The sequence below is a fragment of the Podarcis erhardii genome, assembly GCF_964252035.2.
Source record: "Podarcis erhardii genome assembly, chromosome: 9".
Classification (NCBI taxonomy): domain Eukaryota; kingdom Metazoa; phylum Chordata; class Lepidosauria; order Squamata; family Lacertidae; genus Podarcis; species Podarcis erhardii.
In genome coordinates, this window is record NC_138512.1 from 23,839,895 (window position 1) to 23,856,651 (window position 16,757).

At 42.0% G+C, this 16,757-nt stretch overlaps 1 protein-coding gene across 1 annotated transcript in view; it reads right to left on the minus strand.

Annotated features, from left to right (window-relative positions):
• Positions 1 to 16,757, minus strand: part of TUSC3 (tumor suppressor candidate 3) — a 124,840-nt gene that overhangs the window by 72,002 nt on the left and 36,081 nt on the right. The window contains exon 2 of the mRNA XM_081875884.1: positions 12,129 to 12,298. Within this exon, the coding sequence (XP_081732010.1) occupies positions 12,129 to 12,298 (170 nt within the window). The remainder of the gene's footprint in view (positions 1 to 12,128; positions 12,299 to 16,757) is intronic.

Here is a 16,757-nt window from a genome sequence, read left to right on the forward strand (position 1 = left end):
TACGCTCTGGTAACCCAAAGGTAAGATTGCTGCAATGTGTTATACATGGAGCTGCCTCTGAAGATGGTTTGGAAACCTCAGCTGGAGCAGAATTCAGAAAACAGGTTGCTCACCAGGGTAAGAGGGTTTGAGGGTATAATGCCAATCCTGGCCCAACTGCATTGACTGCCAATAATTTTCCAGGCCCAATTCAAAGTGCTGGTTTGGACCTATAAAGCCTTAAGTGATTCAGGACCACAATACCTCCAGGACCACCACTCCCCATATGATCCTGCGATCATCACATGAGGCCCTTCTTTGTGTACCACTTCCACAAGAGGTCTGCAGGGTGGCAACACAATAACAGGCCTTTTCTGCAATGGCTCCCATTTGTGTAATGCTCTCCCCAGGGAGGCTCACCTGGCACCATCATTATACACCTTTAGGCGACAGGCAAAACTGTTCCTCTTTAACCAGGTCTTTGGCTAATTAAACAATTTATGGCCTTTTAAACTGGAAGGTGGATTGTTTTTGTTTGTTGCTATGTTATGTGCTTTTATGTTGTAAACTGCCTTATGATCCTCAGATGAATGGCAGTATAGGAAATTTAATCATCACCATCATCATAGGTACAAGACTGAGGACAAATGACAGGAGGGATATCACACATCTGTCCCAGGCAAAGGCAGGAAATGGACTACGGGAGGGGGGAGGCATGATAAATGGACAAAGAGAAAAGCTGTTTTTCCTGTCTTTGGGTGTGAGGGAGTGATATAACACACCATGTTCTGTGTCTGCCACCTCTGAAAACAGCTGTTTTTATAGCATTACTTTTAAGGGTATAAGAGTTGTTGTTGTTGTTTAAAAAGAACACTTCTGTTAGATATGACTTTTATTGGTTGGTAATTTTTGTGGATTGATTTTCAAGACTAAGGTAAATTATTCTCATCATCAGCAACCAATTATACCTGCCAGAAAAAGAAAGAAAAAAAAGAAAATTCCCCCTGATCCTAATCTGCCCAATAAGTTCTCACAAATTAAATTTGGTCTCCAACCCTATCTTTCTAATAATCTCCCCAGGTTCGTGATTATCTCTGAAAAAAGCAAAAAACAAATTCTTTGGCTGTTGCATCACTCGATGACTGCGCCACCATCACAAATCTAATCACCTAACACCATCTGAAGCACAATACTAGTCTAGCTTGCAATGTGCCAACTGATTAGGAAAGTGTGTATGGCAGGGGGATTAATTACTAAAAATATTGATGGGTTTATGTGCTGAATATTCTCCGGCTACAGTTTATTTGGTTTAGAAAGACCCACTATCTGTCTGCTTTAGTGCAACTGTGTATTTGGGCCCAGAACTGGCCTTCAAGTACAATAAATGTAATCATCACTAACAGTCAGGGTTGCCTCCAGACAGTCAGTATTTTGTGGGATGGGATCAAGCACTTGCAGGAAATTTAGGTCTGTGCAACTAAAGTGGATTAAAAAGCTTTATTGCCTAGCACAAAAAAACCCACTTCTTGTTTTTTATTAACTTTTTGAGGTTAGGAAAGTAACAGGGAAATGTATTTAAATGTGTAGGTTGACTTACTGCCTAATGGGAAGATGTATAAACAAAATACAATAAAATCAGGATGGATGCTCATCATCATATAATCTCTCAACAGACAAACCAGAACAAATGTTCAAGAAAGAGCGAACATAGTCTAACCTCATTGGGTAAGCTTTGCAGAAGCAAATCATAATAGATGTTGAATCATCAGGTCACCTGGAAGAGCTCTAGATAAAAATGTAAGAGACACCATAACTAAATAGAATTCTGAATGCCATTTTGGTAGAAAAGTGCATTTTCCCATCAGAACACAGTACTAATCATCCGGTGAAAAGAAAACCAATATTTCTAAACTGCGATCACAAGAAAACACAGCCTCCGACACGGGGCACTCATTTGGACTAGAAGCAAACTGAAATGTTTGCTTTTGCTGTCAACTGGAGGGCCGAGAATTATTCCCTTCTTTCAAAATCCCATTTAGGGGGCAAGGTTTGAAAGCCAGGCAGCTCACTGCTACACTGAATCTGTCATTTCCTAATGAACTGGTGCTGCATCTTCATCCACAGCCTGTAGAGGGCAGTCAAGCAACACCAAATGAATCCTGCCAAGGTTTAAGTAATAACTGTAGGGCATGTCTGTGTTAAACCAACTATAATAGAAACTCTGAAGTTTTAATAGATGAATAAAATGATCACATCACATCACATCACTCCAACTTGATCATTTTCTTTAACTTGTTTAGCTATACTTACACTTGGGTAATATATCCTAGCCAGTCTTTCAGGTTGCTTTATTAATTAACTCTCTGCCTAATTTAAAGTTACTGCTAATTAATTTATATTTACTATCTTTTGCAAAAGGCTTCAAACTTTTCTGGAATTTCAAGCTCATTATCTTACCATTTCTGCAAGGGATAGTGGGTCAGATACAGTTCACTCAAAGAAAGAGGGAAATAAATTGCCAAAGACAGCTTTTATGCAGTAAAAATAACAACGAACATGTAAGTCAGCCAGAAAAGCAACAATGTTGGGGGGGGGGGGGAGACAAGATTGGTATGCTAAACTGAAATCTAGCATGTAACTCAGAAATAATATCTAGATACCAGAAGAGGAAAATAGCTATATTAATTTCTCTTAAAAGAATGACTCCCCTGCTCTCCATATTAGATTTACATTTCTCCTTCACTGTACAGCCGTACCTTGGCTCAGGCTCCTGAACGATCAAAACCCGGAAGTGATTGTTCCAGTTTTCAAATGTTCTTTTGGAAGCTGAATGTCTGACGGGGCTTCCGTGGCTTCTGATTGGCTGCAGGAGCTTCGCGCTTTGGAAGTCGACCATTTTGGAAGTCAAACGGACCATTTTGGAAGTCAAACGGACTTCCGGAGCGGATTCCGAGGTACGACTGTATACCCAAGTTTATATTAAATTTTTAGAGCTTTTTGTATGCTGTCCTCTTTAGGGGCTGAGGGACATGGAGATAAACAGTAGGGAAATATTTCACATTTTGAGGAAATTGAAATGTAATGGCCTGCAAGCAGGGCCTGCAAGAAAAATGCTGAAGAATTGGCTGCTCCTGTTCAGGGTTCCAGTAAGCCACGTCCCCTCCCTGAATACACAATTCCACTGCCCCCTCTCTTAGCAGTCCGTCAGCATTTTGTGCTCCCTGTGCATGCTCAGCTATGACACTCACCTGGGCAATTTATCATCTCTCAGCCTTAACTTGATTGGGAGAATAAAATGGACTAAGCCTACACACACTGCCCTGAACTCCCTGGAGGAAGAAAGCAAAGAATATATTTCTGCCCTAAGCTGTGCACAAAGAATAGACAAAAATATTTGCCTTTTGTTTATGGGATTCACAATTTGCTAATCAAGAAGGGACAGTAATTCAGACCTCTAAGTAACCTCTTCTCCTAATTGCATGTAGGTAGAACTGGTCCTCAGGCAATGGTAGCATTCTTCCTGCCCATCCCTTGTTTAGGTCACAAACATTCATATTAGAAACATGCATGCAAATAAGCTAGTGAATCTTTTGCAAAGGCCAATAAATCCAGTTGTGTCATTTGCAAAGCTGGAATAACTAAACTGGGTCTAAACATTTTTAAAGCTGCAATACTGCGTTATAAAGCAGCACACTTCCCAGAGGGGGTGTCATTTCCCTTGGGTGGGCTCGCAAAAGACCCTGAAGGACATTAGTGGCGACAAGCACATCAGATTGCTAGGGACAGCATTTTGGCTGCCCTACAAAAAAATGGGGGGGGGGAGGTGAATTCAATGCTTGTATTATACGATTATCATCAGTTATAAGTCCTCCTGAGGAAAGATTTGATCAGAAAGCAGAGTATAAACCTTTTCAAAAATAAATAAGCTACAGGTTTAGTCCAGCACTTGTTTCCTGAACTCGAAAGAAAACTGAAAAGGATTTTGAAGAGAAACAACCGTTTTATCATTTAAAGTCAAAATGCCAACTGGGTTTTTCACCAGTTCCTCACTGCCACCTTGAGAGAGAGAACACAGTAGGTTATGAAACGCTCTAGACTCAGCCAAGACCTACTTCTGTCCTTCATACCACTGATTTCCTATTTGCTTAATTCCCAAATTTTCTTTCCATAGATGCATTAATACATACATGTATGTATGTATATATGGAAAGAAAATTTGGGATTAAGCAAACAGAAATATACATACATTTTGTTTTGATTTGATTCGTTGTATTTCTGTGCTGCTTTCCATTCAAATGAATCCCCCATCAGCTTGCAAACAATAAATAACGTAATAGAACATTACAGGTTCAGCATTAGTCATATTACATAATCAACCAATCAGTAAAACAATTACAATCCGTAAAACACTATTAACCAACCAGCAGCTAAGAAGAGGAAGCTAAACATATATAATGTAAGCGAGCAGTACTGCAAAAAAGGCCCACAGCTGCATCACCTCAGTCAACAGCTGGCACCCCTAGTTTTTGGTGGGGGGTGTGTGTGTGATTTGCAAAACCCAAGTTTAGATAGCAAAGGCAAACATTTTAGTGGGAAGGAATTAAAAGTACACATGCGTGAGAGTATGAGTGTGAAGAGCAAAATAGTTGGCAAAGGCCAAGTCATCCCTCATTTTGGAATGGTGATTAAGAACATACAGTCGGCTGACAGCAGGCCCAGCGGGCATCGAGCGAGACAAGCTATTTTTCATCTTGCGCTGGGCACCGGCTTTGCGAGGAGGCTCTTGCGTAAAATGGAGCCCGTCCAGTTCTCAGCACTGACTCCAGCTCCTCACACTTGCACAACATGGTAAAGAGCTAATTTCATGAAGGTGAAAATGAAAACGTCATATAATTGGAGAAGAGCGTGTGTGTGTGTAGAACTGAGATCAAAATAAGAAGGGGGAAGTATAGACAAAAGTGGCCTCTCTTGATACAGAAGACACACAGAGATTAAGCTAGGGTCAACTGCCATGTCCCCAACTTCCTTTTCAAGTGTAAAATCTGAACAAGTGACACATGACCTCCTCCCACCATTACCCTGGATCTGAAGAGCAGACATTTCAGTGCTGGTGAGAGGCAGGATGCTCTGGTTCAGAAAATAAAGAGGCAATGCCAGCTTGCCATATGCTTTTTAATAGGTGATGCCACCACCTTCTCCTCCTGTTCTTACTTCTCCTTCATTTCACAATATTCCCAACCAGCCCAAATGTGAAAGGGAAGACCCTATCTGAACAATCAAAGGGAGAAGACGGGAACATTCTTATTTTATTTGTAAGATTCGTTACCCACCCTTCACCACAAGGTTCCAGGGCGGATCCTGACCATTTCATATACAGTCAGAAAAACGTTGAAAATAGTTACAATTATAAAATCAAGCAAGTAATAATGTTCCTATCAGAACAACAGATTGATAAATAAATACATTCTGTCAGTGGATGTGATGAAAACTCCTTTACTTGCTCTGTTAAGGATGTTGAACAGGCTTAAGTTGGCAGATGATGAACCTGACCAAAAAAAAGGTACCTTCTCCAACTTTTTATAAGATCTGAATATCTGGGCCCAACACAGCTGTATGTGCGTGCAGTGATGGGATTCTGCACACATAAAACAGTGCTTAACCTCAATTCAGGCAGGCCTGAAAGACGTGCTGACCAAAGCAGGTTATCAGTAATGTAGTAAGTAGGAGAGCAGGAAGGGCTGAATCAAGTCCCCTGTTCTTTCACCCATATTCTCCCCAGACAGGGGATCAGCATCCGTTACATGAGCACCAACACAGAAGCAAACATCAATACGCATTTGGCCCCAAGTCAGAACTCCCCAATCTAGTGCCCTCCAGATGTCTTTGAACTACATCTGCCATCACCCATCACCATCAGCTATGTTGATTGGGGTTGATGGAAGTTGCAGTCCTATAACATCTTGAGAGCACCAGGTTGGGGAACGTTACATTATTGTTATTGTTGTTGTTGTTTAGTCGTTTAGTTGTGTCCGACTCTTCATGACCCCATGGACCAGAGCACGCCAGGCACTCCTGTCTTCCACTGCCTCCCGCAGTTGGGTCAAACTCATGCTGGTAGCTTCAAGAACACTGTCCAACCATCTCGTCCTCTGCCATCCCCTTCTCCTTGTGCCCTCCATCTTTCCCAACATCAGGGTCTTTTCCAGGGAGTCTTCTCTTTTCATGAGCTGGCCAAAGTATTGGAGTCTCAGCTTCAGGATCTGTCCTTCCAGTGAGCACTCAGGGCTGATTTCCTTAAGAATGGATAGGTTTGATCTTCTTGCAGTCCATGGGACTCCCAAGAGTCTCCTCCAGCACCATAATTCAAAAGCATCAGTTCTTCAGCGATCAGCCTTCTTTATGGTCCAGCTCTCACTTCCATACATCACTACTGGGAAAACCATAGCTTTAACCTTTTTAAGGTTAGATTTTTAAAATTTGGAATAATTTATCCCAGCAAAAGTGGGAGGGTGGCATCATCAGGCTGAAATCCCAAGCACTCCTAACACCTCTGAGTAAGTCAAACAGAACACAGTGAGACTTACTTCAAAGTACACAGGCATAGGATTGCATTTTAAGTGTATTTTCCCCCTTCCTGGCAATATCGAAACACTGGATCAAAACACTACAAGCAGCACTAGAAAAATCCAAGGAGGCTCGCCTCTCAAACTCACTTTCAGTCTAGTAGCTTCCCATCATGCTTACATAGTCTTCATGACACACATAATTATAGGATTCTTCCCACAATCACACTGACTGTTGCTTGCAAATTCTGCTTCCTGCAAACCCCAAACAAAAGGTCCACACTGGGAAGCTTTAAACGTAAGATTTACAAGCAAAGGGAATGTGATCCTGCTTCTGGTGCTGAAGCACATGGTTACAGGATTTGACAGTAGTGGAATCAGTGGACATAATGCAGTCATACAGATGATGGAAAGATATTTGATTGCTTGTAGTCTGGCAGCGCTCCAATAGAAGAAATGCACAAAGACGAAGAACTGGAATTTAACAAGGCAATGTTTTTTAACGGTAGGAGTGGCACACTAATTTGTATCCGCTTTCCACTCTTGCCATTTATTTTCACAATGTTCGGCCAATATTTTATTTCTTTTAGGTGAAGGTTGTAGTGCACCCAACTAAGTATTCTAGGAAATAATATTACCACAATCCTCCTCAAAGCTTCTAAATTTACTTCCAGTGCTATCAACAGTGAAACATTGACCTTTATCATTGGCCACAGAATCAAAGAATTGTATAGATGGAAAGGATCCTGAGGATCATAGAGTCCAACCCCCTGCAATGCAAGGATATGCAGCTGTTCCATACAGGGATCGAACCTGCAACCTTGGTGTTATCAGTTATTAGCTCTAACCAACCATTGAAGCTCTTACTTGATACTTTGAGCCTTATATAGGTGCTGCAATGCTCCTGGTGAGCAACAGGCAAGCCCAAGCTTCCTTGCAGGACTGTGGCAGAAACAGCTCCATGCATCAAACGGGAATGCAATCTAACCTGTTCCCAAATATGTGAATGAATGAGGAAACCACTGCAGGCATGTGATTCGCGTACACTGGAATAAAGGTCAAGTTTACACACAACATATTAATTCCTTTTCACATTTCCTCTTACAATAGCTTTGCATGATCCATAGCCTCAAGTGATACATCTAAAGGTAAAGGTACCCCTGCCTGTATGGGCCAGTCTTGACAGACTCTCACTTAAGAGGCCGGGGGCCAGCGCTGTCCGGAGACACTTCCGGGTCATGTGGCCAGCGTGACAAGCTGCATCTGGCAAGCCAGCGCAGCACACAGAAACGCCGTTTACCTTCCCGCCAGTAAGCGGTCCCTATTTATCTACTTGCACCCAGGGGTGCTTTCGAACTGCTAGGTTGGCAGGCGCTGGGACCAAGCAACGGGAGCGCACCCCGCCGCGGGGATTCGAACCGCCAACCTTTCGATCGGCAAGCCCTAGGCGCTGAGGCTTTTACCCACAGCGCCACCCGCGTCCCATTGATACATCTAGTCGTGGATTATACCTAGGGGAACTAGAATGTGCTCACCACTGGCAACTGTGTTTTTATTTTCTTTTATGCTAATGAGAAAATTGAAAAGGTCCTTGCATTGACATGCAGAAAGAAGGAAGGCTAATGAGAAGAATATGGGAACCTCCAGAGTTTTTGCTGAGCCCAAAAATGTTTTTTTAATGCATTTATTTATTTTATTGCATTTATATCCCACCTTTTTTTCCAAGAAGCTCAATGTGGTGCACCTGGTTCTCCCCCTCCTCATTTCATCCCTACAACTGAGAAGCAGTGACTGGCTGAGAGTCATGGCTGAGTGGAGATTTGAATGCTTGGTCTAATCAGACACCCTAATAACATTAACATCATCCTGATTCTAAAAGAAGCCGTATCACTTGCTGTCATTGGAACCATTTGAAAATTAGACATTCTCCCCCTCTTGTCCATCTCAGATGAAGCGTAGGCAAATCCTCAGATTTTGCAATGAGCCTGTGCCGCTGCTTCCCACTCCATCAGTTCAGACCTAGGGGAGGAGAGCTAGGGCTTGTCTCTGTGGCTGCGTTGGGCTTTGGGGCATTTGGAAAGCCTGCCAAGATTAGTGTGTTCTCATAAGCAAGACTTAACAATCTCCTTACAGTGATGCATAGGAGGAATTTGGCAAAATATCAGGTCCAAGAGGTCTAAGGAAGCAGCTGAATTGCCACACAAAAAGGGTCAGAGAATGAAAAACTTGTTCAGATCCTATAAAGTGCAGAAGACACAACATATAAAAGAGTGACTAAAAACTAGACTCACTATTTGACATGTTTTTGAGAGGTACCTCGTTTTTTGATGATCAAACTTCCACACAGTTGTACAGGAAGCAACTAAATTCACTGAGAAATCTGATAATTTCACTTAGTTTCCTTACATTACAGAAAAAGTAATTTCCATGGAGCTAATCATTAGCTTTGAGATAATCAACTGAGATTTAATGATAAGGGACAGACCTAACAAATGCTCTGACTTCCTCCATTAATGCAGACTTCTAAATCATGGTAGGCAGAATCATGACCCAATGACCAACTTCCTGACTTCTTGACAAGTGATGAGAAAAGCAATACTCAAATGGTATCCTGTAGCATTTTGCAGTCAGCCATGAATGGATGTATACTAACAAATCTCCGCAAAAAACAAAAGCCCTAAAATAGTGCTCTGTAACTGGAGTATGTTCAGCAAATCAGCTGGGCCGACTTAATCTGCATAAATTTATTCTCCTTGTGCTAATCCCAAGAAGGGACATGGATCAATGAGAAGCATTGAAGCCTTAGTCCTCCAACCATTCAGCTCTATTCATGCATTCAAAAGAATGTGTGGGAGGGGCATAAGAGTGGAGGCGCAAGAATCAGGCCCAATCTCAGTCTTCTGACTTCCATCCATGTTGATCTGGACAGTTTGAAGGAGACTTCTAACCTTGAGCTGTCAGGGTAGCTGATCACAATCTAAGCATGCTCAGCTGAATGTGCTTACAACCCCACTTCAGACATTCCAGTTTCAAAATGAGAAGAGACATGGAGCATGCCGGATGCGTGCAGGAACATTGAGGGGGGAGCGGAAGCATGCACACCTGTTCCCCTCACACATTTTTTTTTTCTTTTTTGGAACACATGGAAAAGATTTTGACTTCTGAAGATTCCCACATGCACTGCCCACACGCAAGATTTGTCTTCCCAGCCATACTGCCTCAAAACTCTCAGAAGGAAAAAAAATGAAAATGAGAATCTCAATACACTGTACTCCGCACCCAATGGTATGACCACATCCCTCCATTTCCTAAAAAGAGCTGAACATCACATCCTTTCCACTAAAACAATAGCACACTGCTACATATTTCAGCCCTAAATATATCATGTATTGCTGGCAGAGGTATTCTGGGCAACCTTGGAAGGAAAACTTTTAAAACTATTAACATATGTTGAAGGGAATTATGAACTTTTCACAACTTAATGCATCCTCAGTATCTGAAATACCTAAAAGCCCAAGGATGAACTACATAGAAAAACAACAACAACCGCCCACTGAAATTTCCTATGCATTGATCAAATATGACTGTTTCAGAGCAGTTCCATGCAGAAAGTTAATATTGCATGCTTATTAAAAAAGATGTTTTGCTAAAAAAGTACAGAGATTCCAAAGGGAAAAATTCATATGAGAAATACTATATTAATATGTGGTATACAATTACTTTGAAAACAACTTCTTGTCTAAGAGAGCTATACAAAAGAGTAGCTTCAGTCAGTGATGCATTCAGCAGTATCTAACTAAGCATTTCCGCTAGTGCAGGTACTATGGGGCATGCAGTGAACTCCCATACAACCCCTAAATTTTCTAGGGAGGGTTGGAGGGAAACCCAGAACTCAGGGGATGCAGCACAGGGAGAGGAAGTTCTGTTGCACTGTCTAAAGTGCTTGCACTAGCAGAACTGTTTAGTCGAATACCACCCATTAGGTTGTTCATAGCAAAAACTCCAAAATGCACTGAACACAGCACTCTGTATTCATCTTCTCTATTATACGTACAGCTCCTGCCTTTTAATTACTTGGTGATTGGAGTAACTTCCGTTTTATGTTATTATTTTCAGGTGCAGCGACATCAGCTTCATTTAATTCATATTGTACCCTACAGCAAAGCTAAATCTCAATTTCACATTTGTTTTAAACGTTTTGAACTAGAAGCAATGAGTTAATTGTTTCTTATTTTAGATGTCCAGCTGCATTCTGCAGAAATGACTAAGCCTGCGGTCCTAATATTTACTTGGAAATGAATTTCACTGAAATTAATGGGACGTGTTCAGGGTCTTTGCCATGCCATACAGCAGGATGAACCTTAAGCCCTTTTCTCCCCCACTGCAGTAAATGGTATCCTCTTATTAAATGACAATATTTGTACAGCATTAAATCCTAGTAACAAAAGATTTATGCACAGACCAACATAAGGGAATGTGTTACTGGCTATTTTGCATAATAATCAGAACAGCACCATTTAAAGCTGTTCCGATTGTTCCTGAACTTCAGCCCACCGAGGATAATACAGTTTCTCAGCAACAATAAGCCACATTCCAACTGCAAAGCCAATTCCATCATGCCAACCTGTCATTCTAAAAAAGAGCTGCAGTGGCCTGTTGAGAATTCACATGCTGAAAAAAAGGAGCTGATTGTGAAACCAAACAGTAACAAGGAGTCCTGGAAAGGAAATGTGTAACTTCATGGAAAAGCCACAGATGATTGACAGTTTGACAAATGTTGTAACAACTGTGATTCCTTAGTGGATGTCTTAAGAGCTGTTTCCGATGTTGCATGCATACTTGTACATTGGGCATACCTGTGGCATCCCCAAAAACTTATGTGTTCTTGAAAAAAAGTTGAACTAATCTGGGTTCCATATTGATGTGTAGACAAAATATATGCAGTTAAAAAGAACAACAATGTGTTATAGGGGAAACAGCAAGTATACAAGGCATACAGGTATGCTCTCGCTCAGCTATTTGCAACATGAAAAGCAGTGCTTTATGTGCCCACGTATTTAGATTGCTTAATTGACAGGTTATTACATGGGGCTGTATCTCCCCTACAAAACAACAAGATCCAGTCTACACTACTGCAGGTTAGAATTTGCAACTTTTAAGGAGCATCTCGTTAAATAGACTTGAGCAAGGTTGTCCACAGCAATCACTGAGTGCAAACACTAGAAGGAAGGCTGAAATTGTATTAAGTTGTGGCAAAGATCTCTGAAGAAACCAGTCAGTCAACTTGTGAAATAATAAGTGTCTTTTTTAAGTGTGTGTGTGTGTGTGTGTACACAAACATATGTAATCCAAAGGACCTGAAATTAAAGAGCACCCAACTGTTGGAATTTGTAAATGGAGCATAAAATGTCCTCTGAATATAGAAACTAACGAATTAACATTCAACTTGTATCTCACAGATAAACAAAACATGTGAGTTGACTACATAACTGATAAAGAACTGATAAATGTGAAAACATTGACTGAAGGCAGATGATCAAAAGAGAAGAAGACCAAAAAGTTCTGCTTCCAGGGGTGTAAACGTACCTGCAAACAGAACATTGCCTCTGCGGCTGGAGAGCTGTAAACATTACAATCACCGAATAGTTGCGAGGCGGGGCCTTCACAAATCTTCTGAATTTGTCTCCATTCATGCGGATGACTGAGCGCCTTGAACTCCATTCCATAAGTTGTTCCACCTTCTCAGCTAAAAGGTTCTGAAATCAAGAAGAAGCAGAACGGTTGCTGCTGCATTTTAAAACACAGCACGTCCCAGGAGGTAGCCCCAGTTCAGACAGTCTCCGTTTAATGGACTATCAAGTTAATAGAAACTTTCTCGTCTTATAGATCTTACTGGCAAGCTGCTGGAATATCGTTGTGGGAATGCCAGGGTTGGAAAAGGATATTGTAGTAACGTTGTGGGAATGCCAGGGTTGGAAAAGGATATTGTAGGCCTACAAAGCTTTTCTGAGCAAGTAATCTTTTCAGGCACACAGAGGCTCCCATTCACAAAAATGTGTATTAAAAGGCTACCAAATGTGCATTAAAAAATAAAGCAACCCTTAAGATATTATTATGTGCTACATAAATGGTACATATACACTGTTAGAAACTCAGATATATAAGCTAGGCACCAAATGGTTCCTTAAACCAGGGTTACAGTCACCAAAATGGAATGTCTAGTTGCCATTTTCGGGTTAGATGGCTCAAAAGTCATATTTTCAATACAACCTTTCAGTTCCTAAAATTTGTTCTGATCGTGCAGATAAAATACCGCAGATAGAATTTTACAGGATGTGTTGCTAGTGTGTGAAAACAGGCAAGACCCAAGGTTCCCCAGGCATGCACCTCCAGATGTTGGAAATAACAGGTGCCATCCTAGCACCCGGGCATCTTCACTTGGTCACAAGTGGCTGCCAACCACATGAAAAATGTGCCTGGTGAATTTTGAATGCTGTGCTTACAGCACCAATTTTGTAACATGCAAATACAGGAAAAATCAGGGACATGAAGCCCCACTACGCAACCAGGGTCAGACTCTGCCCTCTTTCAGTCAAGTATCACATCACTTTCCCAACAAACATTTAATGGTTACTGGCACAACTTGAATGCTGTAAATAAATCTCTCATTAAATAAACAAGGACGAAACTAGATATAAGGCAGCTGGGGTTCTGGCAGTAGGGCCAAGGCATCTTATTCCCTGCAAGCAGCAGGAATCACTGGCCTAATTTTAACAGCTCTGCAGTGCCACTACTGCAGATGGGTGGACAGCAATGTGGCAGATTACATCCCAGGAGGAATCAGGTGACTGAAAGAACCAATAAGGTCCCATGGGGACTGTAAAGCCGACAATTCTGGCCTAGCTCCACAATATGCATAACTTGTCCCTTGGTAGCAGACTGAGCTGCTTCACCATCTGCCCAACTACTACCCACTACTTTGCGTGCTCAGCCTCTGGAACCCTTCACAGGCTTCCAGGCCAGCAATGCGGACGAGAGACAAGCTTCGGAACTGGAACTGTGGACCAAGACCACAAATTATGATTGGCAACTGTCAAATTAAAAAAGGGAAATGTCACAACAGATATGCAGTAATGACCTTGTGATCGTAATGTGGCAATTAACAAAAGAAAATTCCACAAATTTCAGGACTAAGGAAGTTATCCCTTCAGCTGTCCAATAATAATTGAAACTGCTGAGTAAAGCATTATGTTAGATCCTTACCATTACTTATCAAAACTAGACTCTGAAATGATAGGCTATTGCTTACCACCAGACTCTAAGAAGTGCTCCCCCTCTCTATGGCTTCAGAGTCTCGCAGCACTGGTATAGGCTTCTTGTGGGTGAATGGGGAGTGGGCAGGAAAAGGGTCAAATGTATTTTTTCCTTACCAAACTGCTGCAGGACTTTCCCTCCTGCCCTGGAGGGCAACTGACCCTAAACTTGATGGGCTGAGAGAATGCAGTTCTGGAGAAGAAAAGGCATCCCCCAACTCAAATTCTCTGCTTCCAGGATACTTACTACAAGTTTTTAGGGGCTTAAGCAGGTTAATTCCCTTTCAACTCACATACTAACACTGTGCCTCACTGTTCTCAGCCATAGATTTGATTGTAACACATGACTTCTGATTTCACCAAACTCTTTCTATATGCTTAACTGCATAAACAATCTGTAAGCTCACAGGTCCCTTCCATTAAGTTTTGTTTTGTTATTTTTGTTATTTTCTTTTAATTCACAAACATATGCCCTTCTTCATACCTACAATGTCCCCCAAATATGTAGAATCAACTACCCTAATTTTGGAGGAACAAGTTTCACTTCCAAACTGATCCGCACTCAGCCATCTGAGTACACTCTTATAGGGAATTATTCTAATTTCAGAAACAGCCACGTAATAGCACCACAATTTTTTCTTAAAACTTAGATTCACAATTAAGTTTTAGTAAGAGGCTGAGAGGAAGAGATTTTCTGAAGGCAGAAGATGAGTTTGATAGTAACACACAAGGCACATTACCCAATCTTTCTCCCATCCAGAGCGAGGAACAATTGACCTCTGCCATTCACAGGTGACAAATTGAGGGTTGATATTTCAGGAGCGGGTGGCTTGCAATTGCATCAGGGAGTCCTTATGGTTTTTTCCTTGCACTTTTCCTTCTCCCCCTCTCCCCTATTTTAAGGCACCTACTAGAGGCACTACCTCCATTCTTCCTTCCTAGACTGACCATGGGAAGGAAGAACAGCTGGCGGTGAGCAGAGCTCTGTTGTTGCTACCAAAACCACGAGCAGTTTCAAAAGGGTCTGGTTTATTAAAAAAACTTAAAAGCCCCTTCTCCTAATCATTTCATCACTCTCCTTTTGTTTCACTTCAGTAATTCAACTGAAATGCCCCCCTCCCAAGACACAACCAAGCCTCCAAAATGAAATGAGATCGGTATTGCCCTCTATTAAGCAGAGAAGGCTCCTATCTGCCAGTGGATTATACTTGTGAACCAGGGAAAAGAACACTGTTGGATTACATAGTGACTGCACACACTCTGCCTCTCTCTGCTGTAAGGTTGGGAGACAATACACAGATGTTAATAAAACGGTGTTAGTTTGGCCACAGGGCTGGCAGCCTAGTGTAGACGACTCTCCATTGCCCGCTTTTTTTGCCTAACCAATTCCAAGCTCCAAGAAACTCAACAAGACCAACAAGGAAGCAGGTGGAATACCAGGAAGGGGTGGGAGCTCTGTATTGTGCACAATATCCCACGAATGACTCTCTGCCTCCTGGACAGAGGTTGTGGCTGCGTGCTCCTGACCCTCAAGGAACAACTCTGTCCCCTCGAGGCAGCTGAGAAAGAGGGATTTGGAGAATAAATGGGACAGTTGTAACTTATTCCCAGGGTGCCAGTTCCTCTGCTGAAAAAGGGAGTGAGGGCCTTGGGGAAGGAGAGTATAACTCTGAGGAACAGCAAAATGGTACTGTAGGACAGGGTTTCCCAAACTTGGATCTCCAGTTGTTTTTGGACTACAACTCCCATCATCCCTAGCTAGCAGGACCAGTGGTTAGGGATGATGGGAACTGTAGTCCAAAAACAACTGGAGACCCGAGGGAAACCCTGCTGTAGAAGGAGCCCATTACTTGGGAGGCAAACAACTATCCCCTCACATCAAGGATACTTCTCCAAGGAGTGGGGATCTCCTAGTAGTGGGTGACTTGTTCATTAGAGATATAGTTAGGTTTGTGATGGGTATGCTGAATGCATGGCAACTTGCCTGCATTGTACAAAGGTTACAAATGTCAGGTCGCGCCTACATGGTTTGCTGAACAATGGTCAAACACTGTTACACTGGACTTCAAAAGAGAAAATGTCTAAAAAATGATGGATCTGGTGAAAAGGAAAATTGAAAGGCAAAGCAAATCTCCCAAGAACAGTTGGGGGTTATTCAAAATCACAATAACAGAAGCTCAACTAGAATCTATACTGCAGATCAGAAAAAGTACCAGCAGGGCCAATATGATGTCAATGTGGTTAATGAGCAGTCAAGAAACTATTAGAGGTTACAAGGCTTCCTTCAGAAAATGGAAGTCTTGTCCAAATGAGCAGAGCAAAACAGAACACAAATTCTGGCAAAAGAAATGCAAGCTGGCAATAAGGATGCTAAAAAAATAATCTGAGGAGCACATTGCTAAACAAACAAACAAACAAACAAACAAAACCACCCACAAAGACCAACAAAAGATTGTGTAAAGACATTAGCAGCCCGAGACCAGCTAGGGAGGAAGTAGAACCTTGGGATGACAAGAGAGTCAAATGTGTGCCAAAGGAGGAAAAGGAGATTGTAGAGAAGCTGCATCAATTCTTTGCATCTATCTTTACAGCAGAAGATACAAGGCAAATCCCTGTGCCTGTACTAACTTTTCCAGGAAGGGAGTCTGAGGCCAACAGTAGTGACGAGTTGATGTTCTAAGCCAGGGGTAGGCAACCTAAGGCCCGTGGGCAACATGCGGTCCAATTGCCTTCTCAAGCCGGCCTATGGACGGTCTGGGAATCAGTGTATTTTTACATGAGTAGAATGTGTCCTCTTATTTAAAATGCATCTCTGGGTTATTTGTGGGGCCTGCCCGGTGTTTTTACATGAGTAGAATGTGTGCTTTTATTTAAAATGCATCTCTGGGTTATTTGTGGGGCA